The sequence below is a fragment of the Monodon monoceros genome, unplaced genomic scaffold (genome assembly GCF_005190385.1).
Source record: "Monodon monoceros isolate NGI ecotype Baffin Bay Population unplaced genomic scaffold, NGI_Narwhal_1 Super_Scaffold_5, whole genome shotgun sequence".
Lineage (NCBI taxonomy): Eukaryota > Metazoa > Chordata > Mammalia > Artiodactyla > Monodontidae > Monodon > Monodon monoceros.
Window position 1 is genome coordinate 25,122,513 of NW_021703782.1, and position 25,899 is coordinate 25,148,411.

The 25,899-nt window shown below is 50.4% G+C and overlaps 1 protein-coding gene across 2 annotated transcripts in view; it reads left to right on the top strand.

The window, feature by feature from the left end:
* PHF2 (PHD finger protein 2) overlaps positions 1–25,899 on the top strand; it is a 94,166-nt gene that overhangs the window by 53,710 nt on the left and 14,557 nt on the right. For both annotated transcript variants that reach the window (XM_029203023.1, XM_029203022.1), the window contains exons 3-12: positions 3,444–3,558; positions 8,361–8,521; positions 17,155–17,296; positions 18,131–18,317; positions 19,477–19,639; positions 20,591–20,678; positions 21,123–21,229; positions 22,812–22,903; positions 24,195–24,284; positions 24,849–25,208. In XM_029203023.1, the coding sequence (XP_029058856.1) occupies positions 8,413–8,521; positions 17,155–17,296; positions 18,131–18,317; positions 19,477–19,639; positions 20,591–20,678; positions 21,123–21,229; positions 22,812–22,903; positions 24,195–24,284; positions 24,849–25,208 (1,338 nt within the window). In that variant the 5' untranslated portion in view covers positions 3,444–3,558; positions 8,361–8,412. The remainder of the gene's footprint in view (positions 1–3,443; positions 3,559–8,360; positions 8,522–17,154; positions 17,297–18,130; positions 18,318–19,476; positions 19,640–20,590; positions 20,679–21,122; positions 21,230–22,811; positions 22,904–24,194; positions 24,285–24,848; positions 25,209–25,899) is intronic.

Consider the following 25,899-nt stretch of genomic DNA (forward strand, 5'->3'; position numbering starts at 1 on the left):
TCTCACCTCTCCTTGACTTTTCTTGGGCCTCTGTGCCTGGCCTGTGCCCCATCATCACTAAGTGACCATGGGAGCTGTATCCATTTCGGCTCTTGTGCTCTGCCCTCCAGCACATGTGGGCATGAGGTAAATGCACGAGAAGATGAAGAAGAAAAGGCCTGGTGGCTTCTGAACTTCCTAGGCATGAAGATTCTCAGGTTCCTGACTTACCCTCATACCCCTAGAAGTTGGCAGCACTGATGCTCACAATACAACTCCCCTAAATGACCCGATCCTCCTGGTAACTGCTTTGCAGCAGATACAGGAGGATGACTGTCACCCCGTGGCTTAACCTGAATTTCTGGCACCTCATGAACCTCCAGGAAAGCTCAGGGCCTAGGAGAGACAAACAGGGTGTGGACCCAGGTCCTGCATCTCGTGGCCCTGGGTGTGGGGTGGGGGGCTGATCAGGGCTGGGGCCGGGAGACACCCCCCTGCCATATAGAGCTGAGTGCCTGGGTAGGCGCTACCCTGGGAGGTGCTCAGGGAGGGTGGGGGGCCAGGGCCACCTCTGTGAGCGCTGTTCTAGATCAGCAGACAGTGTGGGACTTCAGCCTGGCAGGACCTGGCAGCCCCTCCTTGGCTGTGTGTGTGTATGTGTGTCTTGCATGTGTGCACGCGTGTGTGCGTGCATATATGATTTATAAATTCTGTGAACCAGACTTCTTGTTGTTATTGAGGCCCGTGTGCCCATCAGGGACGAAGGCACTGGTTTTAGCATCTTCCGCCAGTGTGCACTCCTAGATTGCCCATCACCCTTTATTTTACATGTGTGTGCCCTGACCAGAGCCTGTCTGTGACACACTGGTTGGTTTTTTCTGCTTGGATTCCAGTCACACCTTCCACAGTAAGGCCCCTCGATGACCCTGTGCCCCCTGGGGGCCACCTAAGCCCATGAGCCTGCCTCCTTTCCTTGCCCTGGCCTGGGTGAGATTTGTGACGGGCACAGTGAGGTGGGGATGGCAGGGGGAGGACCAGAACAGGATAGAGTTGGGGAATGGAGCACCATGATGGGATGGAGGCGGGGTTCCCAGGGTGAGCTGGGCCTGAGGCCACATCCCTCTAGCTTTGCGTGTCTTACCAGATCTCAGGGTTCTCTCTCCACGCTGTTGCCACCTGTCCCTTGGACTGATTTTGGTCTGTGACCCTCAGGCCCACAGGTTTACGCAATTCACAGATTTAGAGTGAGACCCAGGAGTCCCTGTGGGAACTCGGCAAGGTATCCTTACTGACACGAAGGCTCACGGGAAGCGGGTGACATGGCCCTTAAAGTGGTTCTGAATCCTGGTGTTGCCTCTTGTTAGCTGTATGACTGCTTAAGAGGTTACTTACTAATTTCTTACTTTCCTCCTGCCTGAGGCGGGTGTAGCTGTCACATCTTCCTGGTGGGATGAACCACGCTTAGGACGGTGGGCCGGGCTCTGGTGCTGAATGCCTTAGGGACACCTCTTGCCCCCATAACCCGGGGGGCCCACTGAGACCCACCAGCTTCCTGCTGTCTCCTGGGCACCTTGTCAGAGGGTGCCTTGGGCCACCATAGGCAGGAGAAGGCTCAGCCTCTGGGCTTAGGAGGGTCATGGGACCTGGGGAGGGAGGGAGCCCACCAGCCAGGGCTGCAGAGGGGTTCAAGGGTAGCCCCATGGAGCTCAGACCCTGCCTCACAGCTTCATCTTTGGCTGTTGTCCCAGCATACCTGCTCCAGCCACAGTATCAGGTGTATTCCAGCCTCTCCACGAGGTTCTTGGAGCTGCCCAGTCCCGAGTGAGGGCCTGGGAAGCCCAGGTGGCCCAGGACTGCCACTGGCCCCTGGTCAGCATGCACTTCTCAGGCCCAGCTCCTGGCAGGCAATGGAGATTCTGCTTCTCTCTCCTGCTGCCCACTGCTCCCCTGCATGTCTGCTATCACTGGGCTGCATGCCCCCTCCAAGACTTGGTTTCCCCACATGGCCTTCTGACACAGGGCACTCCACGCTCACGAGGAGCCTGGGAAGCCAGGACTAGCATTAATGATGTAGCACAGAGATACCTAGTAACTTGCCTAGGGTCACATGACTACAAGGTAGTTGGATCCCTTTGGATCTCCTGTCTGTGCCTGGTGCTGCCACCAGAAGTTCCAGCTCCAGACCTCCCTTCGTAGGATCTTGACAGATTTCCATAGTATCCACTCACACCTTGGTCTTGGAGACCAAACATGATGTAAATATCACCTGTTGTAGGAGACAGTCTCAAGGAGCTATGACTTGATGAGACGGGGAAGGGGTGGCAGTTTGGAACAGAGGTCAGCTCAGCCACCATCCACCTAGCGCTTTCCCCTTCTTGCTTTAGGCAGGTCCTACTCAGGGGCAGTTGTCAGCTCCCTTCATCCCCACAACCACCGGGATGCAGGAGGACTGCAGCCCCCACCCCGTCCCCATCTGTGAAGGACAGGCACCCTGAGGGCCCCACCAGCTCTCCCTCACCTCCAGTCTCATCTCAGCCTGTTTCAAACCCTTCTAGGCAGCCCCCAGGGATGGTCTCCATGCCTGGCCCATCTTCACTCACTGAGTTATCTGTGGCTGCCCTGAATGGGGGCAAGGGTATCAAGGAAATAGCTTCCTCCCCTCTGGGGGCTCAAAGTCCAGTAGGGGCAAACGTTAGTGTGTATGCGTGTGCGCGTTTGTGCTTGCGTGTGTGTGTGTGTGTGTGCTAGTGTGCACGTGCCTGTCCCAGTCCAGTAGGGGCATGTGTGCTTGTGTATGGGTGCGCATGCGTGTGTATGTGTGTGCACACATGTGTCACAGCCCAGTAGGGACAGGTGTGCATGCTCACTTGTAAAAAGTCCAAGGTGGGTGTGTCCAGTGCCCTTGGAGCATGTGTGACAATAGGACAGCCTGAGGGAGTGGGCAGGGGGTGGGGAGGGCAGAGGGCACAGCAGGTGACGCTGGCCTGCCCTGCCTGTGAGTTGTGGTCTGTCATGGCAGCAAAGGTCCCAGCAGGGAAGGACAGGGTTGGTGCTGTTTGAGGGCAAATCTGAGGGGAGGCCAGGTGGGAGGGGTCCTGAATAGTGAGCCTTAGTGGGACCTTCTCAGGAGGTGCCTCTGACGAGTTCTCAGCAGACTGAGTGCTGAGTGACATGGGGTCCCAGGAAGGCCCCAGCTTTCGGGTGCATCGTCTGAGCTGGCAGGTCGGGAGGTGAGGTGGGGGCTGTGACTCAAGGATGTGGAGGGTGGGGGCTCCTGACCATGTGACAACTTGAGGTCCTGAGAGGCAGGGGAGGCGGGGTGGGCCAGGGCCAGGGAACCCCAAGCTCTTTGCCTCTGAGGGGTCTGAGTCTTGCAGCATTCACGGTGGCTGCCCTCCTGGCCGGGTCCCTGGAGGCAAGGGGAGGGGGCTGTGAGTGATGACCTGCCTCTTGTTCCCCCACAGTGAAAAAGAAGCGAACCTGGCACAAACATGGCCCGGGGCAGACTCCCGAAGTGAAGCCCGTGCAGAATGGCAGCCAGCTCTTCATCAAGGAGTTGCGGAGTCGGACCTTTCCCAGGTGAGCAGGTGGCAGCCTTTTCCTCTCCAGCCTGCCTGCTCCCTCTGAGGTCTGGATATGCACCCCACCACTAGGACTCCAGGGCCATGGGCTTCCCTCTGGGGGAGCAGCACAGTCCCCGAAACTCCAGGTGCTCCCGGCATGGGGGCTGATCTCTCCCTTCTCAGCACCTCCGAGGACAGGTTATGGGGACCCTCTTCACAGCCTGGGAGGGAAGGGACCTACCTCCCCCACCTGGTATGGGCCTTCCCATGGAACCTTCCTGAGAGAGAGGCTACCATTCCCATTTTATGGACCAGGAGTGGGGGCTGGCATCCAGCCTGAGACCATCCTCTGGAGGTGGCAGGTCCTGGTGTCAAATGGCTGTGGGCTTTCCTCTGTGTCCATGGCCTGGTGGGGTGTCCCTAGGTCTTCTTAGAGCACACCCTCCCCCTGCGCAGCCTTGTCCTATATGAGGACCGAGGGCAGAGAGCAGGATCAGGGCCACAGGAAATGGTTTCTGGTGAGGGGGGCACCGTGACTGCATGGACGTGAGGTTGTACAGACAGCTGCTCTGAAACACCCTTGTCCCTTCACAGCTGGAAGACAGTTTCTGTTTGTCTGACAAAGTCTTTACAAAGTCTTTACTTCTTCTTCACTTTTGAAGGATAATTTGATGGACACAGAATTCTAAGTTGATGGGTTTTTTCTTTTAACACTTTAAATGTCTCATCCCATGCTTGACTTGAGTGCATGGTTTCTGGTGAGAAATTCAGTGTAACTCTTAGCCTTGCTGCTCAGTGGATAAGGTATTTTTCCTCTCTGGCTTCTTTTTTATTTTCTTTTTTTCCACCTTTATTGAGATATAATTCATACACCATACAATCCATCCATTTAAAGGGTACAGTTCAGTGTATTCACAGCTCTGCACCACCACCAGTCAGTTTTAGAATGTTTCCATCACCTCAAAAAGAAACCTGTAGCTTTATCATCCTCATTCCTCCCCACTTCTCCCCAAAGTCCTGTCACTAATCTGCTTTCTGTCACTGTAGCTTTGCCTATTCTGAACATTTCATCAAAATGAAATCATATAATATGTGGCCTTTGTGACTGGCTTATTTCACTTAGCATAATGTCTTCAAGGTTCATCCAGGGTGTAGCAAGTGTCAGTGCTTCATTCCTTTTTTATGGCCGAATAATATTCCGTTGTATGTATAGACCACATTTTGTTTATCCATTCATCAGCTGATGGACATTTGGGTTATTTCTGATTTTTGGCTACTGTGAAGAATTCTACTATAAATGTTCTTGTAAAGTATTTTGTTTGGACATATATTTTCATTTTTTTTAGGAGTAACTCAATATTTAATTGTTTGAGGAACTGCCAGACTGTTTTCTAAAATGGTTGTATCACTTTCCATTCCCACCAGCAGCGTCTGAGGGTTTCAATTCACCAGTACTTGTTATTATCTGACTTTTTTTTTTTGGCTGCGTTGGGTCTTAGTTGCGGCATGCGGGATCTTTGTTGAGGCATGCGGGATCTTTGTTGAGGCGTGTAGGATCTTTCGTTGAGAAGCACGGGCTTCTCTCTAGTTGTGGCATATGGGCTTCTCTCTAGCGGGCTTTTCTCTAGTTGTGGCATGTGGGTTTTCTCTCTCTCGTTGAGGCGTGTGAGCTCAGTAGTTGTGGTGAGCCAGCTTAGTTGCCCTGCAGCATGTGGGATCTTTGTTCTCTGACCAGGGATCAAACCCCGCTTCCCCTGAGTTGGAAGGCAGATTCTTTACCAGTGGACCACCAGGGAAGTCCCTTATCTGACTTCTTGATTCTACCTATCCTTGTAGTTGTGAAGTGGTCTCTCACTGTGGTTTTAATTTGCATTTCCCTAATGACTAGTGATGTTGAGCATCTTTTCATGTTCTTGTTGGCCATTTGTCGTTTGCCCATTAAAAGGTTTTTTTTTGTCTTTTTATTATTGAATTGTAAGAGTTCTTTATGTATTTTAGATACAAGTCCCTTACCAGATATATGATGTGCAAATACTTTCTCCACTTCTATGGGTTGTCTTTTCACTTTCTTGGTGTCTTTGAAGGACAAAAGTTTTTAATTTTGATTAAGTCTAATTTATTTATTTTTTCTGTTGTTGCTTGTGCTTTTGTTTTAGACAAAAACAAACCATTGCCAAATTCAAGGTCATGAAGATTTATGCCTATGTTTTCTTCTAAAAGTTTTATAGTTTTAGCTCTTATATTTATGTCTTTAACTCATTTTGAGTTAATTTTTGTATATGTTGTGAGGTAAAGGTCCAACTTCATTCCTTTGCATGTGGATATCCAGTTCTCCCATGCACCATTTATTGAAATGCCTATTCTTTCGCCATTGAATTATCTTGGTACCCTTGATGAAAAACAATTGACCATAGATGTTTGGGTTTATTTCTGGACCCTCAATTCTGTTCCATTGATCCATATGTCTCATATTATGCCAGTATCACACAATTTTGATTACTGTAGCTTTGTAGTGAAGTTTGAAATTGGGAAGTGCCCTCCAACTTTCTTCTTTTTAAAGACTGTTTTGGTTATCTGGGTGCCTTGTATTTCATTCAGCATTCCCAGTTCAGCATGTCAGTCTCTGCAAAGTAGTCAGCTGGTATTTTGACAGGGATTGTGTGGAATCTGTAGATCAGTTTTCCATTATTTCTTGAATCCCACTCCTTCCTTCTAGATTTGGTTTCCTCCTTGTTGAATTTTATCCGTTAGTAGTTCTTTCAGAAAAGGCCTATAAAAATATTCTCTGTGTCTGAAAATATTTTTATTTTGTCTTTATTCTTGCATGATTCTAATTTTCTAAAATGGATCTAAAATTCTAGAGTAAAAGTTATTTTCCTTGAACTTTTTGGAGATACTATTTTGTTGTCTTTTGACATTTATTGTTACTGATATCAGTCTAGCCGCTGGAGTTTTTGTTTCGTTTCATTTTCATTTTTGGTAAATAATCTGGTTTTTTCTCTGAAAACGTTTGAGATTGTTTTCTCATTTTTAATATACTATAGGTATACTGCAGTGCCTCTAATGTGCATTTGTTTTTATTTATCCTGTTCAGGACTCAGTAAGTGCCTTTAATTTGAGGTGTCATATTTTATCTCAATTCTAAAAAATGTCCTGTTTTCTCTTTTAATAGCACTTCTTCCCCATTCTGTCTTATTTTTCAGATCTTTTCATCAAATTCACTATTTTTTTTTCAGCCAGCTACCATTTAATGTATCTACTGAGTTTTAAAAAATTTCAATCATCATATTTTTTTTCCTACAATTTCTATTCCTTTTTAGTGTTGCCTGTTCTTTTCCTCCTTCTCTGTTCTTTGCCTTATCCTCTCATTATCCCTTTGGATGTGTTTAATATACTTGTCTTAAAATGGCCTTTTCAATTATCCTATTATCCTCAGTTCTTGGGATCTACTCTTCTGGGCAGATGAGGCTGCTGGCTCTCCCTCCTGGGGGTTCACCTCCTTCTGTGAGGTGTGATCTTCAGAGGGCATCATTCCCATGGCAGCCAGTCTGCCCTGGGCTCTGAGGTGTCCCTACAGGATGGTTTCCTCTGGTCTTTTTTTTTTTTTGCTGTATGCAGGCCTCTTACCGCTGTGGCCTCTCCCGTTGCAGAGCACAGGCTCCGGACGCGCAGGCTCAGCGGCCGTGGCTCACGGGCCCAGCCGCTCCACGGCATGTGGGATCTTCCCGGACTGGGGCGCGAACCCGTGTCCCCTGCATTGGCAGGTGGACTCTCTCAACCACTGCGCCACCAGGGAAGCCCTCGTGTTTGCCTCTTGCTGGGTCCTCATGAGTTTCACAGTTGCAGACCCAATCCATGGGTGTGAATTTGGAACTCTCACTAGTGAGACAAGAGCTTGGGATTCCAGTTTATCAAGGGCGACCTTCTACCTCTGGCTGCCTTGTAGCTTCCACAGCTTACTCTGTGCTGTCCCAGTACTCCCAGAGCTTCTCACAGCAGTTGCCCACCACACTACTTCTTCTTCCTCACCCTCCACTCACTCCTTCTGATTTATCCCTAACACTCTGTCACCATGGTGTCAAACCCCAGGATCACTCTTCAGTCCTCACCTTAACTGACCCTTGTCAACACGTAGCAGTGGTGCAGTCCCCTCTCCTTGAGTCCTGTCCTCTGTAGAGACCATGCCACCATACTCTGCTGGCTGTCCTTCCCTGCCCTGCCTCCTTCCCTGCTGACGACTCTCCCTGAGGGATTCTGGGAACTCTGCTCGATCCCCACCATCTGTTTCCCTGGCCTCATAGATTGTCCCTTGGCCAGCAGCTCCTCAACTTCTTTCTCCAGCCACTAGTCCTTCTGAGCTCCTGACCTGTCTGTCCAACTGGTGCATCCACTGGCCAATCCCAACTAGTGTGTTCCTCTGAGCACTTGAGAGGAATATTATCGAGTGGAGGGTGAGTGGAGAGCAAGGGAGGTGGGGGAGGGATCTCGCTCACATGTCTGGAGGCTCCCTCTGCCATAGTAAGAGGGATGGGTGCAGTGTGTCCCCATTCTCTACTCACCACGGCCCTGGACAGGTGCCCAGACCTCCTGGACCTCAAGGTTCCTGTCTGTGACGAGTGTGTGGGACCCTGTCATGTCTACCTTGTGGCTGCCCTGTGACCACTGAGTGTGGCACTGTGGCAGGTCCTCCTTCTGGGGCATGGGCGGTGTGTGCCTGGAGCTCAGGCTCCATGTCTGCAGCCCTGAGGCCCTGTCCAGGCCTATCATGGAGGCTGGGACCTGGGCTTGATGTGACCCCTGACTTGTATTTCCCTGCAGCGCGGAAGACGTGGTGGCCCGCGTGACGGGCAACCAGCTCACGCTGGGCTACATGGAAGAGCATGGCTTCACCGAGCCCATCCTTGTCCCCAAGAAAGATGGGCTGGGCCTGGCGGTCCCAGCCCCCACCTTCTATGTCAGCGACGTCGAGAACTACGTGGGTAAGTGCCCTCTCCTGCAAGTGAGTTGTGGGCTCCCTGAGCCAGGAGTCCCTGTATATGCTGCCTAGGCCCTGACTGTGTCTCAGAGCCACGTGAGCCAGTGTGACTCAGGGTCTCCTTGTTCCGTTCTGGGTGCTCTTCTTAGAATGAGACCCCATGCCCCAGCAAATGATGCGGGACCCAGGCCCCTTCCCTTCTTAGTTACTCTGCCCACAAAATGGGGGTTTCGTGGGGACCCCTGGATTCTGCCAGCTATAGTACTGTTGGGCGCTAATGATAGTCATGCCTGGGAGGGCCCCAGCTGTGTTGTCCACAGTTCCTGACGTTCGTGCCATGTCCTCCTCAGCCTCTGCTGGGGCCAACCTGGGGGCTGACCTCCCTTGTCTGCCCTGGACACGCCGTCCCACGGCCCCAGGACTACCTCCTCTTCTGGATCCCTTTGGGTTCTAGCTGGTGCTATTGGCGCCCTGTCTTGTGTTCCCTGGCAGCTCCCAGTGCTGTGGACACCCTCGGTCAGGACACCTCTGGGTGGATGAAGTGCTTGTATGTGCTGGGACATCATCTGGCACGGAGAGGCTAGCACGTGCTTGCAGTGACCTTGGCAGGGCTGGTGGCCTCACAGCCGTGGCTCTGAGGCCCTCATGGTTGCTGGGGATTGGGGTGTTCACAGTGATGCCTGGGTGGCCAGTGAGGAGAGGGGAGAGGAAAGACCCTGAAAAGGCAAATGCCCAGGCCAGCTCTGGCCGCACACTGGGCAGGAGAGGGCACAGGTGCTGAAACCCTCAGACAAGTTGTTCCATCACTGAGCTCTTGACCCTCTGCATCTGTAAGGCTCATGAATGGGGGGCAGGGGGCAGATGGGTGTGAGGATTAAATGAGATCATCTGTACAAGCCACACAGGAAGCCAGTGGCATTCCAGAGAACAGGGGGCGGGGTGGGAAACACCCCTTCTCTGGAGCCGAAGCCCACCAGGGGAGGCCCCAGGGCTGGCCGGCTTGTGGCAGGGAGGAAGAAGGGACTCATGTTTTCAGTCTGGGAATGACCACAGTCCAGGACTGTCTCTGCCATGTCGTAGCACCTGTAATAACAGTTAATAACTAGTGAGTGTCTACCAGGTGCCAGGCATTTTTCTAATCTGTTTCTGCATAGGAGCTAGTGTTGTCCTGCTCACAACTCTGTCATCCAGGCCCCAGGCTCAGCCAGCTGCAAAGGGCAGGGCCAGGTCTGCCACAGTCCCTGCCTCCCCCCAACCCCCCAACCAGTTGTGCTTACAGGAGTGGGAGGCAGCTTACTGAATAGGGGAGGAGACGGTCCAGAGGTTTCTGTTGTAAATGTCTTTCTTTCAGCTCTTAATTTTTTTATTATGCAACTTTTCACACACACACAAAATGAGAGAAATAAGCAGTGAACCCTCATGTACCCAGTACTGGTCACAAAACCCATCAGCTTTTGGCTGTTTTCCTGTCTCCCCAACTCCCTCCTCCCCCAAGTATTTGAAGGCAAGTCTCTGGTACATACATCATTTCGCCCATGAAAACTCCAGTACACAGCGCTAACAGACAGTTTAAATAAGTATATAATCACAGTTCCACCTTGCACTTTACGACACTAACAGTAATTCCTTAAAATCACCTAAGACCACCTAAATTCTCCCCAGTTGCCTCAAAAACACCTTTTTATATTTGGATGTTTGACTCTGAATCTAAACAAGACCACACACTACATTTGGGTTTGATGTCCCTTCAGTCTCTTCTGTAACAGCCCCCATCCCCTTTCCACTCCCTTGGTTTGTTGGAGAAATGGGGTTGTTAGTCCTGGAGAATCTTGCTTTTTTTTTCTTTTTTGAGTTTTATTTTATTTATTTTTTTATACAGCAGGTTCTTACTAGTTATCCATTTAATACATATTAGTGTATATATGTCAATCCCAATCTCCCAATTCATACCACCACACACCCCAATGCCCTGCAACTTTCCCCCCTTGGTGTCCATATGTTTGTTCTCTACATCTGCGTCTCCATTTCTGCCCTGCAAACCGGTTCATCTATACCATTTTTCTAGGTTCCACATATATGCGTTAATATACAATATTTGTTTTTCTCTTTCTGACTTACTTCACTCTGTATGACAGTCTCTAGATCCATCCACGTCTCTACAAATACCCAATTTCATTCCTTTTTATGGCTGAGTAATATTCCATTGTTTATATGTACAACATCTTCCTTATCCCTTCATATGTCAGTGGGCATTTAGGTTGCTTCCATGACCTGGCTATAGTAAATAGTGCTGCAATGAACATTGGGCTGCATGTGTCTCTTTGAATTATGGTTTTCTCTGGGCGTATGCCAAGTAGTGGGATTGCTGGTTCATATGGTAATTCTATTTTTAGTTTCTTAAGGAACCTCCATACTGTTCTCCATAGTGGCTGTATCAATTTACATTCCCACCAGCAGTGCAAGAGGGTTCCCTTTTCTCCACACCCTCTCCAGCATTTTTTGTTTGTAGATTTTCTGATGATGCCCATACTAACTGGTGTGAGATGATACCTCATTGTAGTTTTGATTTGCATTTCTCTAATAATTAGTGATGTTGAGCATCTTTTCATGTGCTTCTTGGCCATCTGTATGTCTTCTTTGGAGGAATGTCTACTTAGGTCATCTGCCCATTTTTGGTTTGGGTTGTTTGTTTTTTTAATATTGAGCTGCATGAGCTGTTTATATATTTTGGAGATTAATCCTTTGTCCATTGATTCATTTGCAAATATTTTCTCCCATTCTGAGGTTTGTCTTTTCGTCTTGTTTGTAGTTTCCTTTGCTTTGCAAAAGCTTTTAAGTTTCATTAGGTCCCATTTGTTTATTTTTGTTTTTATTTCCATCACTCTAGGAGGTGGGTCAAAAATGATCTTGCTGTAATTTTTGTCAAAGAGTGTTCTTCCTATGTTTTCCTCTAAGGGTTTTATAGTGTCCAGTCTTACATTTAGGTCTCTAATGCATTTTGAGTTTATTTTTGTGTATGGTGTTAGGGAGTGTTCTAATTTCATTCTTTTACATGTAGCTGTCCGGTTTTCCCAGCACCACTTATTGAAGAGACTGTCTTTTCTCCATTTTATATCCTTGCCTCCTTTGTCATAGATTAGTTGACCATAGGTGCATGGGTTTATCTCTGGGCTTTCTATCCTGTTCCATTGATCTATATTTCTGTTTTTGTGCCAGTACCGTATTGTCTTGATTACTGTAGCTTTGTAAGATAATCTGAAGTCAGGGAGTCTGAATCCTCCAGCTCCGTTTTTTTCCCTCAAGACTGCTTTGGCTATTCAGGGTCTTTTGTGTCTCTGTACAAATTTTAAGATTTTTTTGTTCAAGTTCTGCAAAAAATGCCATTGGTAATTTGATAGGGATTGCACTGAAGCTGTAGATTGCTTTGGGCAGTATAGTCATTTTCACAATATTGATTCTTCCAATCCAAGAACATGGTATATCTCTCCATCTGTTAGTATCATCTTTAATTTCTTTCATCAGTGTCTTATAGTTTTCTGCATACAGGTCTTTTGTCTCCTTAGGTAGGTTTATTCCTAGGTATTTTATTCTTTCTGTTGCAGTGGTAAATGGGAGTGTTTCCTTAATTTCTCTTTCAGATTTTTCATCATTAGTGTATAGGAATGCGAGTGATTTCTGTGCATTAATTTTGTATCCTGCTACTTTACCAAATTCATTGATTAGCTCTAGTAGTTTTCTGGTGGCATCTTTAGGGTTCTCTATGTACAGTATCATGTCATCTGCAAACAGTGACAGTTTTACTTCTGCTTTTCCAATTTGTATTCCTTTTATTTCTTTTTCTTTGATTGCCGTGGCTAGGACTTCCAAAACTATGTTGAATAATAGTGGTGAGAGTGGACATCCTTGTCTTGTTCTGATCTTAGAGGAAATGCTTTCAGTTTTTCACCACTGAGAATGATGTTTGCTGTGGGTTTGTTGTACATGACCTTTATTAAGTTGAGGTAGGTTCCCTCTGTGCCCACTTTCAGGAGAATTTTTATCATAAATGGGTATTGCATTTTGTAAAAAGCTTTTTCTGCATCTATTGAGATGATCATATGGTTTTTGTTCTTCAGTTTGTTAATATGGTGTATCACATTGATTGATTTGCATATATTGAAGAATCCTCGCATCCCTGGGATAAACCCCACTTGATCATGGTGTATGATCCTTTTAATGTGTTGTTGGATGCTGTTTGCTAGTATTTTGTTGAGGATTTTTGCATCTATGTTCATCAGTGATATTGGTCTGTAATTTTCTTTTTTTTGTAGTATCTTAGTCTGGTTTTGGTATCAGGGTGATGGTGGCCTCATACAGTGAGTTTGGGAGTGTTCCTTCCTCTGCAATTTTTTGGAAGAGTTGGAGAAGGATGGGTGTTAGCTCTTCTCTAAATGTTTGATAGAATTCACCTGTGAAGCCATCTGGTCCTGGACTTTTGTTTGTTGGAAGATTTTTAATCACAGTTTCAATTTCATTAGTTGTGATTGGTCTATTCATATTTTCTATTTCTTCCTGGTTCAGTCTTGGAAGGTTTTACCTTTCTAAGAATTTGTCCATTTCCTCCAGGTTGTCCATTTTATTGGCATAGAGTAGCTTGTAGTAGTCTCTTAGGATGCTTTGTATTTCTGTGGTGTCTGTTGTAACTTCTCCTTTTTCATTTCTAATTTTGTTGATTTGAGTCCTCTCCCTCTTTTTCTTGATGAGTCTGGCTAATGGTTTATCAATTATGTTTACCTTTTCAAAGAACGAGCTTTTAGTTTTATTTATCTTTTCTATTGTTTTCTTTGTTTCTATTTCATTTATTTCTGCTCCGATCTTTATGATTTCTTTCCTTCTACTAACTTTGGGTTTTGTTTGTTCTTTCTCTGGTTCCTTTAGGTGTAAGGTTAGATTGTTTATTTGAGATTTTCCTTGTTTCTTGAGGTAGGCTTGTATAGCTATGAACTTCCCTCTTAGAACTGCTTTTGCTGCATCCCATACGTTTTGGATCATTGTGTTTTCATTGTCATTTGTTTCTAGGTATTTTTTGATTTCCTTTTTGATTTCTTCAGTGATCTCTTGGTTATTTAGTAACATACTGTTTAGCCTCCACGTGTTTGTGTTTTTTACTTTTTTTTCCCTGTAATTGATTTCTAATCTCATAGTGTTGTGGTCAGAAAAGATGCTGGATATGATTTCAATTTTCTTAAATTTACTGAGGCTTGATTTGTGACCCAAGATGTGATCTATCCTGGAGAATGTTCCATGTGCACTTGAGAAGAAAGTGTAGTCTGCTGTTTTCAGATGGAATGTCCTATAAAGATCAATTAAATCTATCTGGTCTATTGTGTCATTTAAAGCTTGTGTTTCCTTATAAATTTTCTGTTTGGATGATCTGTCCATTGGTGTAAGTGAGGTGTTAAAGTCCCCCACTATTATTGTGTTACTGTCGATTTCCTCTTTTATAGCTGTTAGCAGTTGCTTTATGTATTGAGGTGCTCCTATGTTGGGTGCATATATATTTATAATTGTTATATCTTCTTGGACTGATCCCTTGATCATTATGTAGTGTCTTTCTTTGTCTCTTGTAACAGTCTTTATTTTAAAGTCCATTTTATCTGACAGGAGTATTGCTACTCCAGCTTTCTTTTGATTTCCATTCGCATGGAATATCTTTTTCCATCCCCTCACTTTCAGTCTGTATGTATCCCTAGGTCTGAAGTGTGTCTCTTGTAGACAGCATATATATGGGTCTTGTTTTTGTATCCATTCAGCGTGCCTCTGTCTTTTGGTTGGAGCATTTAATCCATTCACGTTTAAGGTAATTATCAGTATGTATGTTCCTATTACCATTTTCTTAATTGTTATGGGTTTGTTTTTGTAGGTCCTTTTCTTCTTTTGTGTTTCCCACTTAGAAAAGTTCCTTTAGCATTTGTTGTAGAGCTGGTTTGGTGGTGCTGAATTCTCTTAGCTTTTGCTTGTCTGTAAAGCTTTTGATTTCTCCGTCAAATCTGAATGAGATACTTGCTGGGTAGAGTAATCTTGGTTGTAAGTTCTTCCCTTTCATCACTTTAAATATGTCCTGCCACTCTCTTCTGGCTTCTAGAGTTTCTGCTGAGAGATCAGCCGTTAAACTTATGGGAGTTCCCTTGTATGTTATTTGTCATTTTTCCCTTGTTGCTTTCAAAAATTTTTCTTTAATTTTTGTCAATATGATTACTGTGTATCTCGGCATGTTTCTCTTTGGGTTTATCCTGCCTGGGACTCTCTGTGCTTCCTGGACTTGAGTGGCTATTTCCTTTCCCATGTTAGGGAAGTTTTCGACTATAATCGCTTCAAACATTTTCTCAGGTCCTTTCTCCTTCTCTTCTCCTTCTGGGACCGCTATGATGCAAATGTTGTTGAGTTTAATGTTGTCCCAGAGGTCTATTAGGCTGTCTTCATTTCTTTTCATTCTTTTTTCTTTATTCTGTTCCACGGCAGTGAATTCCACCATTATGTCTTCCAGGTCACTTATCCGTTCTTCTGCCTCAGTTGTTCTGCTATTGATTCCTTCTAGTATATTTTTCATTCAGTTATTATATTGTTCATCTCTGTTTGTTTGTTCTTTAATTCTTCTAGGTCTTTGTTAAACATTTCTTACATCTTCTCAATCTTTGCCTCCTTTCTTTTTCCAAGGTCCTGGATCATCTTCACTATCATTATTCTGAATTCTTTTTCTGGAAGGTTGCCTATCTCCACTTCATTTAGTTGTTTTTCTGGGCTTTTATCTTGTTTCTTCATCTGGTACATTGCCCTCTGCCTTTTCATCTTGTCTATCTTTCTGTGACTGTGGTTTTTGTTCCACAGGCTGCAGGATTGTAGTTCTTGTTGCTTCTGCTGTCTGCCCTCTGGTGGATGAGTCTATCTAAGAGGCTTGTGCAAGTTTCTTGATGGGAGGGACTGGTGGTGGGTAGAGCTGGGTGTTGCTCTGGTGGGCAGAGCTCAGTAAAACTTTAATCCACTTGTCTGCTGATGGGTGGGTCTGGGTTCCCTCCCTGTTGGTTGTTTGGCCTGAAGGGACCCAACACTGGAGCCTACCCGGCTCTTTGGTGGGGCTATTGGTGGACTCTGGGAGGGCTCACACCAAGGAGTACTTCCCAGAACTCCTGCTGCCAGTGTCCTTGTCCTCATGGTGAGCCACATCCACTCCCCGCCTCTGCAGGAGACCCTCCAACACTAGCAGGTAGGTCTGGTTCAGTCTCCAGTGGGGTCACTGCTCCTTCCCCTGGGTCCCGATGCACACCGCACTTTGTGTGCACCCTCCAAGAGTGGAGTCTCTGTTTCCCCCAGTCCTGTTGAAGTCCTGCAGTCAAATCCTGGTAGCCTTCAAAGTCTGATTCTCTAGGAATTCCTCCTCCTGTTGCCGGACCCCCAGGTTCGAAAGCCTGACGTGGGGCTCTGAACCTTCACTCCAGTGCGTGGACTTCTGTGGTATAAGTGTTCTCCAGTTTGTGAGTCACCCACCCAGCAGTTATGGGATTTGATTTTATTGTGATTGCGCCCCTCCTACCATCTCATTGTGGCTTCTCCTTCGTCTTTGGATGTGGGGTATCTTTTTTGGTGAGTTCCAGTGTCTTCCTGTCGATGACTGTTCAGCAGTTAGTTGTGATTCTGGTGCCCTTGCAAGAGGGGGTAAGCGCATGTCCTTCTACTCCGCTATCTTGAACCAATCTCTCTGGAGAATCTTTCATATTTGCGATTTGGGAAGATCTTACATTAGGGATTTGGCTGACAGTGTCCCTGTGGTGTCATTTAACGTGTTCTTCTGACCCTAATAGTTCCTGTAACGGGTGGTTAGAGGTTGCTTAGATTTGTGTTCAAGTTGTTGGCAGGACTCCTTCTTGGGGTAGGGGTGCTGCCACCCACTTCTTTTCAGTGGTCAAAGCAGTGCAGTCTCATCTGTTCACAGAATGCTCCATCAGCCTTTCAGCTCACTGTCTGAGCAGCCGGTGAGGACTGTTGCAAAGGAAGAGTTTGTTAATTCTGTCCTTCTCTCTCCGTCTATCGTGAGTCTTCTGTAAAGAACTTTCCCTTATTCGTTACTTGGTTATCCAAAACTCTATTTCTGTCATCAACAGTTTTTACCCTGAGCTTTTCCCATCAAGTATAGAAAATGTAGGATAAATGTTTTTCCTTTTATTTTCAATTTTCAGAATAATGAGTTGGTGTCCTAGAAATGCAAGAATATTTTTGATTTAAAAAATTTTTTATGTATAAGTATGTCCATGCATTATTTGGGACATATTTGCACTAAAAACATCTTCATTGTTTATCTGAAGTGTAAGTTTTTACCTGGTGTCCTGTATTTTTATTTGCTTATCTGGCCACCTTAGCTGAGGCTCATTACTGTGCCACCCCACTGTACCAGGGGGTCTTCATGGCCACCCAAGGGAAGGAGCAGACAGGGCAGGTGGGGGGAGGGTCAGACATTAGAGCCTAGAGCCTCAGCATTCAGCCCTCTCTCAGTTGTCTTCTGAGGGTGAGTGAGCATTTCCTCCGCACATCCTGGCCCCCGACCTCATGGAAGGCCACACCATCTTCCCTGGGTGTGCTCACCCTCCCCTGCTGCCTCCCCAGGCCCAGAGCGGAGTGTGGACGTGACAGACGTCACCAAGCAGAAGGACTGCAAGATGAAACTGAAGGAGTTTGTGGACTATTACTACAGCACCAACCGCAAGCGGGTCCTTAACCTTACCAACCTTGAGTTCTCTGACACCAGGTGAGTGGGGCCAGGGTGGAGGGATGGAGAGGGATACTAGTTTGGAACATGCTGGAGATTTAAGCCTGTGACTGAGGCTGTTGAGGTCAGGGTGGCCTGGCTTATGATTTGTGAATATCATGTCCGAGCAGGCATGGCCTTGAAGGCAGAGATGTGGCGAAGGCAGCAAGAACACTGAGACCCGGTTCTCGGCTTGGCTGAAGTGTCACTGCACAGGTGCTGCTGAGCTGGATGTTTTTGATGCAGTATTGTGCATTCTATCCAGGACAGTGACATTTAGTAGAATCAAAGGCTGCCTTTGCCTTTTCTCATCTTGCCTGGAGATCAGTTATCTGGTCTGACATGGCCCAGCATGGCAAGGAGTTGCAGGCACCCCTGTTGTCTGCTCTGGAGAGAAGTGGCTTTTCCTTAGGTGTTGACAGGAAGCGCCTGGGCTGTGCATGAGCAATGATATTTACTCTCAGGGCCCCATCGTGCCCAGTGACACTAGCATGAGCCCACCTGACAAGTCTCTTTCCATTTCTCCAGGAAGGAAGTTGTTTCTGGGGTAGTTGTTTCTGGGGTAGTTGTTTCTCAGGCCTTCTCCATGCCTGTCTTTGGGTGAGAGCTCAGTGTTGGTTGCCTGCCGCAGCCACACCCAGCAGCTGGGCTCATTCTGCCCTCTGTGAACCTCAGTTTGCTCATCTGTAGAATGGGAGCAATGCCATGTAGCCCGAGGTGGAGAAATAGGCATGGGACACGCATCTCAGAGCACCTTTCCCATCCTGCCCAGTGGGCAAAACAAATGTGCTGACGGTTCCCATCACTGCTGACTGTTCCTGTCCGTGCCCCCAGAATGTCCAGCTTTGTGGAGCCTCCTGACATCGTAAAGAAACTGTCCTGGGTAGAAAACTACTGGCCTGACGACGCACTGTTGGCCAAGCCCAAGGTGACCAAGTACTGCCTGATCTGTGTGAAGGACAGCTACACTGACTTTCACATCGACTCCGGGGGTGCCTCTGCATGGTACCACGTGCTCAAGGTGAGCGCTGACCTCTGCTCCCCATGTGGGCCCTACGGGGGCCTCAGGGGCAAGACCTGCTCTTGACCAGGCCACTGTCCACCTGCAGGACCGTTTGTAGTCCCCAGAGGCCCTAACAGTGGCCAGCATCAGGTGGGATGAGGGACAAGATGTTTCTCCACAGAAGGGACACAGACGTTGGGCCCTTGGGAGGCATGGGGGTTGGGGGGAGCACCTCAGGACCAGAGCAGCACATGTGTGTTGCCTTTTCTAAAGATTGAGGCTCATGAAGCAATTGGAGGAGGCCCACTGCAGTGGTGACCAAGGGCTCATGTCCAGGGAAGGGAGAGCTGTGCTGGGAAGACTTCCTGGCAGAAGGGATGAGGGAACATGCCCCACTGGGAGGATGAGGGGGTGGGCTGGGGGCTGGGGAGCAAGGCTGCAGTGGCATCTGAGTGGCAGAGAGAGCTAGGGGACTTCTGGCTGGGGACAGGTAGGGAAGCTAGGGGAAAAGGGAGATGTGAAAAAAAACAAAAAAGGAGAACCTAAGCCTTGGGCTCACCACCTTGCCTCGGGTCTCCCCAGACCTGTTAGAGCCCAGGCTAGGGTAGGCAGCTCAGCTTCTGATCCTAGCCCTTCGAGGCCCTGAGCAAGTCCTGACCCCGCCCCCCGTTCATCCCCACCCTCAGCCTGTGTGCCTCGTGAGTGAGGACCTCTATAGTCTATATCTCCCTAGTCCAAGTGCAGGGCTGGACTGGTGCTGGTGCTGGCAGCAGGGCCGTCCTTCCATCTCCAGCTGGGACCCAAGCCACTCTCAAGAGCAGAGCTTTCTTGTAACTCGTCAGACAGCAGGTCACAACGTTGTTCCCCTTGGCAGATAGGCATCCATAGTGCTGCAGAGATATGGTGTGTGGAGTGGTAGGGGTTGCCCTGAACATGCCGGAGGCGCCAGTGCCTAGAGTCTTCCTAACACGCAGACATCTGAATTGCAAAGCACATGTGGTCCCAGTGTTTCAGGGGAGGAATGATGGGCCTGGGCAGGATGCTGTTGAAGCTAGGACCCATCCCTGGGACATGGTGGGCTCCGTCCCCTCTCAGCATCCCCAGGACATGATGGGCACTGCCCACCCCCAGCATCCCCAGCATATGACAGGCTCCGCCAATGGCCTCTTGTTGGCAGGGGGAGAAGATCTTCTATCTCATCAAGCCAGCTTCGGCCAACATCTCCCTGTATGAGCGCTGGCAGTCGGCCTCAAACCACAGTGAGATGTTCTTTGCTGACCAGGTGGACAAATGCTACAAGTGCACCCTCAAGCAGGGCCAGACGCTCTTCATCCCCTCGGGTGAGTGCCCTGTCCCCATGTTGTGTCTCCCACCTCTGACGTCTGCCAGGGGAGGTCATGCCCTGGCTGTTTCCTGCCTTGCCTTGGGGTCAGTCCTGCTCTGTGGTCACCTCTGGGGCCACCTTGGGGCCATGAGCCCCTGCAGCTTCCAGCCTGGCTGTGCTCACAGAGGCCAGGCACGTGGGATTGCATGGGGCCCCAAGAGCCCAGCCCAGAGAGCGCAGCCACACTGTCAGAGATGGTGTTCGCTGATCTCAACATCTCAAACATACGCAGAAGGAGGAAACATGACATGAGCAGATAAATGCCCTTTACAGATGTCATGTTGCTTCACCCATAAATATTCCACCTATCTGTAAGGTTTCCTTTTAAAGATAACATAATTGCAATACTGTCATCACACTTTAAAAAGGAACAGTTAACAGTTCCTTAGTATCACCAAATAGCCAGTCAGTGTTCAGATTTTCTAATTGTTGTATATGGAGGCCCTCACATTTCCACTGATTTATGTGCCTCTGAGTGCCTCCTGATCTAGTCCCTACCCCTGTTTCCTATAATCACAGTTATTTCCCGAAGTCTGTATGGACAAACCCAGCTCTCCCGGGAGGTGTGGCAACTCTGCCTGTCTCTTTCCCCCCTGTATGTGGAGATCAGGGATGCCAGGCAGCCCGACCCTGGGGTGGGTCTGAGCAAGTCCCCTTGGCTCCTGGGCCTCAGTTTCCCTGTCTGTACCATACAGGGCTGGATAGAATAGACTGTGAGCTCGGACACAGTCTGTCCTTCTGGGAGGGCTCACCCACTCATTACACGGAAGCCAGGGCCAGAGCACCTTCCAGGGGGCCCGGGTGGATGGGGGCACAGAGGAAGGGCTGGCAGGAGTCAGGCCCAGTAGCTGCCAAGAGCCTGGCATGAGAACACTGTTAAGAGATAGCCCCATCCCTGTCTCCCCAGGCTGGATTTATGCCACACTTACACCCGTGGACTGCCTGGCCTTCGCGGGACATTTTCTGCACAGCCTGAGCGTGGAGATGCAGATGAGGTAGGGCCACACCTGACTCCCAGGATCCGCTGAGCGGGGTCCCCACCATCGGTGTGATGATACCTCTCCTGAGTCCTGGCTGGGCCTCTGGGTGGTGGGGAGGAAGGAGGAGAGGGGCCATGATCTTACCAGGGCCCCTGAGGTGCCTGGTCGCTGGACAGCCTCGGGACTGTAGTGGGTTTGGGGTGAGCTGAAAGGCTGAGCTGCCTTCTCCTTGCCCACTGACCCAGAGCTCTAGAAGCCGCGGCCCACGGGGCTTGCCCTTAACGCAAAGCGCTCATCCTGATGTGGTCCTCTGGTCCACCTTGCCGCGTAGTGCCCAGAAGGGAGGCCTGAGAGGTCATGGCGTAGGTGTGGCCTCTGGTCGTAGTGTGGGTTCACCTTCCTTTATCATTGCCTGCTCAGGGCTTAATGCACTGAATAGTTCTTTGCTATGGCTTCCAGAGCATACGAAGTGGAAAGAAGGTTGAAACTGGGCAGCCTGACTCAGTTTCCCAACTTCGAAACTGCCTGCTGGTACATGGGGAAGCACCTGCTGGAGGCGTTCAAAAGTACGTCCCCTGGTCAGCGTCTCAGCCTGCGGCTCTGGACAGTTCGTTTGCGTGCGGAGCTCAGGGACACCGGGGAGTGGTAACAGTTCTGCCATCGTGCAGCAGGGCGGCTGGGCCCTGGGGAACAGGCTGAGCGATGCCTTCATGGGCCCTGAGCAAGTCTCCTTAGCTCACGGGCCTTGCTTTTCCTGTCTGTGTGCTGTGGGGCTGGACTGGACTCCTGCCTGCAGGGTCATCTGGTGTTGCAAAAAGAGCACTGGCCGCATGTTCCCAGACCTGGTGTGTGTTCTGCTTGGTTCCTGTGGCCTTGTGTGGTTACTGACAGGGCTCAGTTGGGATATTGAGAGGCCTGCAGGGACCCCTGCAGCATCCCTGCGGTACTGTGGGTGGGTGGGTGTGCATGCCAGAGTCCCCCGTGGAAGGCCTGTGGGAAGGCGTGGGCCCCACTGGGTCCATGCCCTCTGTGGGCATGTCCCTCCATCCTAGGCCCTGCCAGGCCATGCCTTCGGGATCAGTGTTTGGCTCCTGGTGGCCAAGCCCTGCTCAGGTCTCCAGACTTTCTGCAGCCGGGTGAAGGACCCAGGAGGAGCATTTACTTTCATGGAGAGCTTCCTTTTTCAGCAGCACCCACCCTTCCAGGAAGCTGCTGTTTTGTGTTCCGATAAGAGCTGAGTGGAGACCACCACCTTTGCACTTTGGCTCTAATTTGAGATGAGAAAGCTGAAAATGGTTCTTAACCTGGGCTGGCCAAGTTTCAGTGAAATTCTTCCATCACTCTCTAAATTCAAGCCCTGTGCTCCACCCTGGCAGAGCAAGTGCCCTGCCCTAGGGAACTCTTGCCAGGGAGATGGAATGGGGGTCGTGTGGGTGGAGTCACACTTGGGGACATTGGGACAGCCTGACCAGGGTGACCGCTGACTAGCTGGGCCTCTCTGAGCTGCCCCTGCCTCTCTGCCTCAGGCCTTCCTCTGTGAAGGGGCTGGCAGCTCAGCAGCCCCAGAGCTGAGAGGACCCAGGGATTTGCCACAGGCCAGACAAATGGTCACCTGGTGGTGTCAGAGCTCGGGGCTGCTCTGCCTCCATGCTGAGCTCTCTGCCTGAAGGGGGAATGCTCTGTCCGTTTTGTTTGGGGCTGGCTCCAGCTCCCAGGGGTGTGTTTGCGGTGGTGCTTGCCCTGAGCCACCGCAGCGGGAACTGGACCCACTGCCCAGCATCCTTCAGCTATGCAGGGGGCAGTGTGAGGGTGGGAATCAGAAAGCATCTAGGGATGCTTGGTTTGGGGCCTGACTGTGGCCCCTCACTGATGCAGGCTGGGGACCAGGTGGAGGGAGGAGCTGGGCCACCTGCATAAGGGGCCTGGTGTGTAGACAATGGGAAGGCCAATCCTGCCCCTCGCAGGGCATCTTAGGTGGGCATCCCCTAGGTTCCAAGAGGAACCATTGGCAGTTGGGCAGGTGGCAGTGGGCAGAGACCTCTGGAAGGTCTGGCCCTGAGCGTCCCCCACCACTGGGGCTTTAAGTCACCTGCAGGCGGCAGGTGAGAGTGGGCACCCTCCTGAGCAAACCCGTCTGTCTTCCCCCAGGTTCTCACAAGTCTGGGAAGCAGCTGCCCCCTCATTTAGTCCAAGGAGCTAAAATTCTCAATGGTGCTTTCAGATCATGGACGAAAAAGCAGGTAGGGATGTGTACTAGGCGTGATCCAGGGCAGAAGGGAGGGTGGCAGGCGAGGAGTCATTCCCAGGGCTTGTCCTTCCTTTGGTGGGAACTAGCATGTGAAAAGCAGGTGGGTGCCACCTGGCCAGGTCAGACACCTGTTGGTGGGGGCAGGTGCAGGACAGAGCCCTCCATCTAGGGACCTGGCCTGAGGGGTGGGGGCTGGGCGGCAGGGAGAGTCAGTGGGAGGAAATCAGGTGGTGGAGACAGCACTGTGCGAACCCAAAAGCACAGGGAGCGGGGAAGACTCGAGTCAGTGACTGGTTGGATGTTCAGGGCTCTGAAGAGGAGAGTGGAGATGTCCTCTTTGTCCTACTGGCTGTCCCAGGCATCAACTCGGAAGCTGGCTTTGCTCTGTGACTAGGACAGCCCCTTTGCCCCATGCCCCTCCATCACCCCCCCAACCACCACCACCGTGGCACTGCCCTTTGCCCCTCATGGCCCTCCTGAAGCAGCATGTCTGGGCCCCACCTCATGCCCCCCGTAAAGCGTTAGCGCCCTCGCTAGCATCCATGCAGCAACTACTTCTAATGGAGGCCCCAGAGCAGCAGCTTCCAACCTCCTCTGGCATCTTGCCTGGATTGTTGGCACAGAGGGAGGGGAGAGGCCTGGTCAGCCTTGGGACTCCCTGTCCACTGCCAAGGGACTCTCTCCCAATCAGGGGTGCCAGCATAGTCTGAGCAGATCCCATCAGGCCCGCAGGAGGCCTTGTGGGGGTGGGGAGTCCAGGAGGTGGGGCAGCAGGTACCCTCCTAGAGCCCTCTTTCAGCTACATCTTCTCTTACCTCAAGGCCTGGAGCAATGCAGGGTGTCCCTCCTACCTCACATCAGCTGTATGGCCAGGTGGAGTGGCCTGGTGCCCAGGAAGAAGGGATGGCCCACATTCACTTCACAACTGGTGGTGGGCGCAGGCACCCCCCTCCTCTCTGGGACTTGTTTGTCCACCTGTAGAGTGGAGTCATGGCAGAGCCTCCTCGTTGGGGCAGTGTCTGGCCAGAGTGGGCTAACTCCCTTAGGACCCCATGCAGCCAATCCATACCTTTGGCAGCACCTGCCCTTGTGCCTGTCGGGATGGCAGTGGGGCCGGAGGTCCTGGGTGGGTAGATGGGGGGACAGCCTGGAGGGACGGAGGGCATGAGTCAGGAACCACAGAAGCTGAGGCTGCTTGGGGCCCCTGTGGGTGGAGGGTGGGTGGGCATCCGTGCCCAGACTTGGCAGCTGAGCCGCCGACCCTGTGCGTGGCTGTCCTGCAGGCTTTGGCGGAGCATGAAGATGAGCTACCAGAGCACTTCAAACCGTCGCAGCTCATCAAAGACCTTGCCAAAGAGATCCGGCTCAGTGAGGTAGGGCTGACCTTGGGGGCCCGCTGACCCTGGTTGAGGGAGGCCTCTGCCTGTCTTCCCTGGGCATCCCTCCAGAGATGGCCATGTGTGAGGCAGCCCCTCCTTTAGCTCTCTGGGGCAGGGTCACCTGCATGATGGCTCTGGACTCCTAGGTCCCGGTGGTAGACTTGCAGTCTTCTGGTGGGAGCCCTGGAAATTAGTGTGGGGTCTCCCTCCAGCTCCCTGTGGGGGTGGGGAAGGACTCTGCAGGGGGGACTTCAGCCCCTTGAGACCCTGCTTGTGTGAGCCTGTCTAGTCCCCACCAAGGAGGTAAAGGGGTCAAGTGGTTGGTGATGTAGATGGATGGCACCCTGCCTCACGAATGGTGTGGGACAGATGTGAATATGTCACACAGATGGTGTAGATGGATGTGAGCCTGTCACACAGATGGTGTAGATGGATGTGAGCGTGTCACTGATGATGTAGACAGATGCTCCTTTTCTGCTCGAGTGTCTCCCATGGCCTGGGGCTGTGAGACCCTCCTGGCAGGGTGTGGTTGGTCACCTCTCCCTGTCCTTTTCCTAGAATGCCTCCAAGGCCTCCCGACCTGAAGTAACTGCGGCCGTCTCCTCGGACGAGGTCTGTTTTGGGGACCGAGAAAAGGAGGAGCCCCCATCCCCCATTGAGGCCAGCCCTCCTCGGTCCTTCCTGGAGAAAGTGTCCAAAAAAAAGACTCCCAAAACCGTGAAGATGCCCAAGCCGTCCAAAGTTCCCAAGCCCCCAAAGCCCCCCAAGCCTCCCAAATCCCTGAAGCTCAAGGACGGGGGCAAGAAGAAGGGGAAGAAGTGCAGGGGCTCGGCTTCACCCACCATCCCCAACCTGGACCTGCTGGAGGCCCACACCAAGGAGGCACTGACCAAGATTGAGCCTCCTAAGAAGGGCAAGGTGGGTGGCCTCACCCTCCCCACCTATAGTCAGCAGGCCTGCAGACACCTCCGAGGACCAGGCCTGCGGGATGGTGCTGGGGCTGCCATGTCCTTGTGCTAGAGACCCAGGGCGGCTGGGCTCTGCCCCAACAAGCTTGGTGTAGTGGGCAGCTGGGGAGAGACCCTCACGATGAAGGCAGCAGAGTCTCTGCTGGGTCAGGGTGGCACCACTGAGGGTCATCTGGGGGGACAAGCCGGCTGAGTCTTCCCTGGGGCCCAGACATTGGCTGAGACCTGAAGGTGGGTGAGGCACCAGTGGAGGGCAGTGGGGAGGCAGGGGTGGAGCCAGTGATGGGGGCAGGTGTCCTTGGGGGCCTGAGCCCCTGTGGCAGTGAGAGAGGCAGGCCTGGTCCTGAGGACCCACCAATGTGAGTAGAGGGTCTTAGGTGTGGGCTTTGGGGACCATGAGTCCCTGAGACCAGGCCACATTGAGTGATTTCCTGCTAGTGGGCAGTCATTGCTCACTTCCCAGGGGTTTGGTGGCCACTGGAGCTAGTGTTGCAGGGCTTAAGTGGGGCACATTGATTTTCCCTTCCTCAAGGCGAAGAGGGTAGATGAATGTATGAATGAATGAATGGATGGAAGGAAGGAAGGAGAGAGGAAGGAAAGAAGGGAGGGAGGAGTAAGAGTAGATGAATGAATGTGTGGGT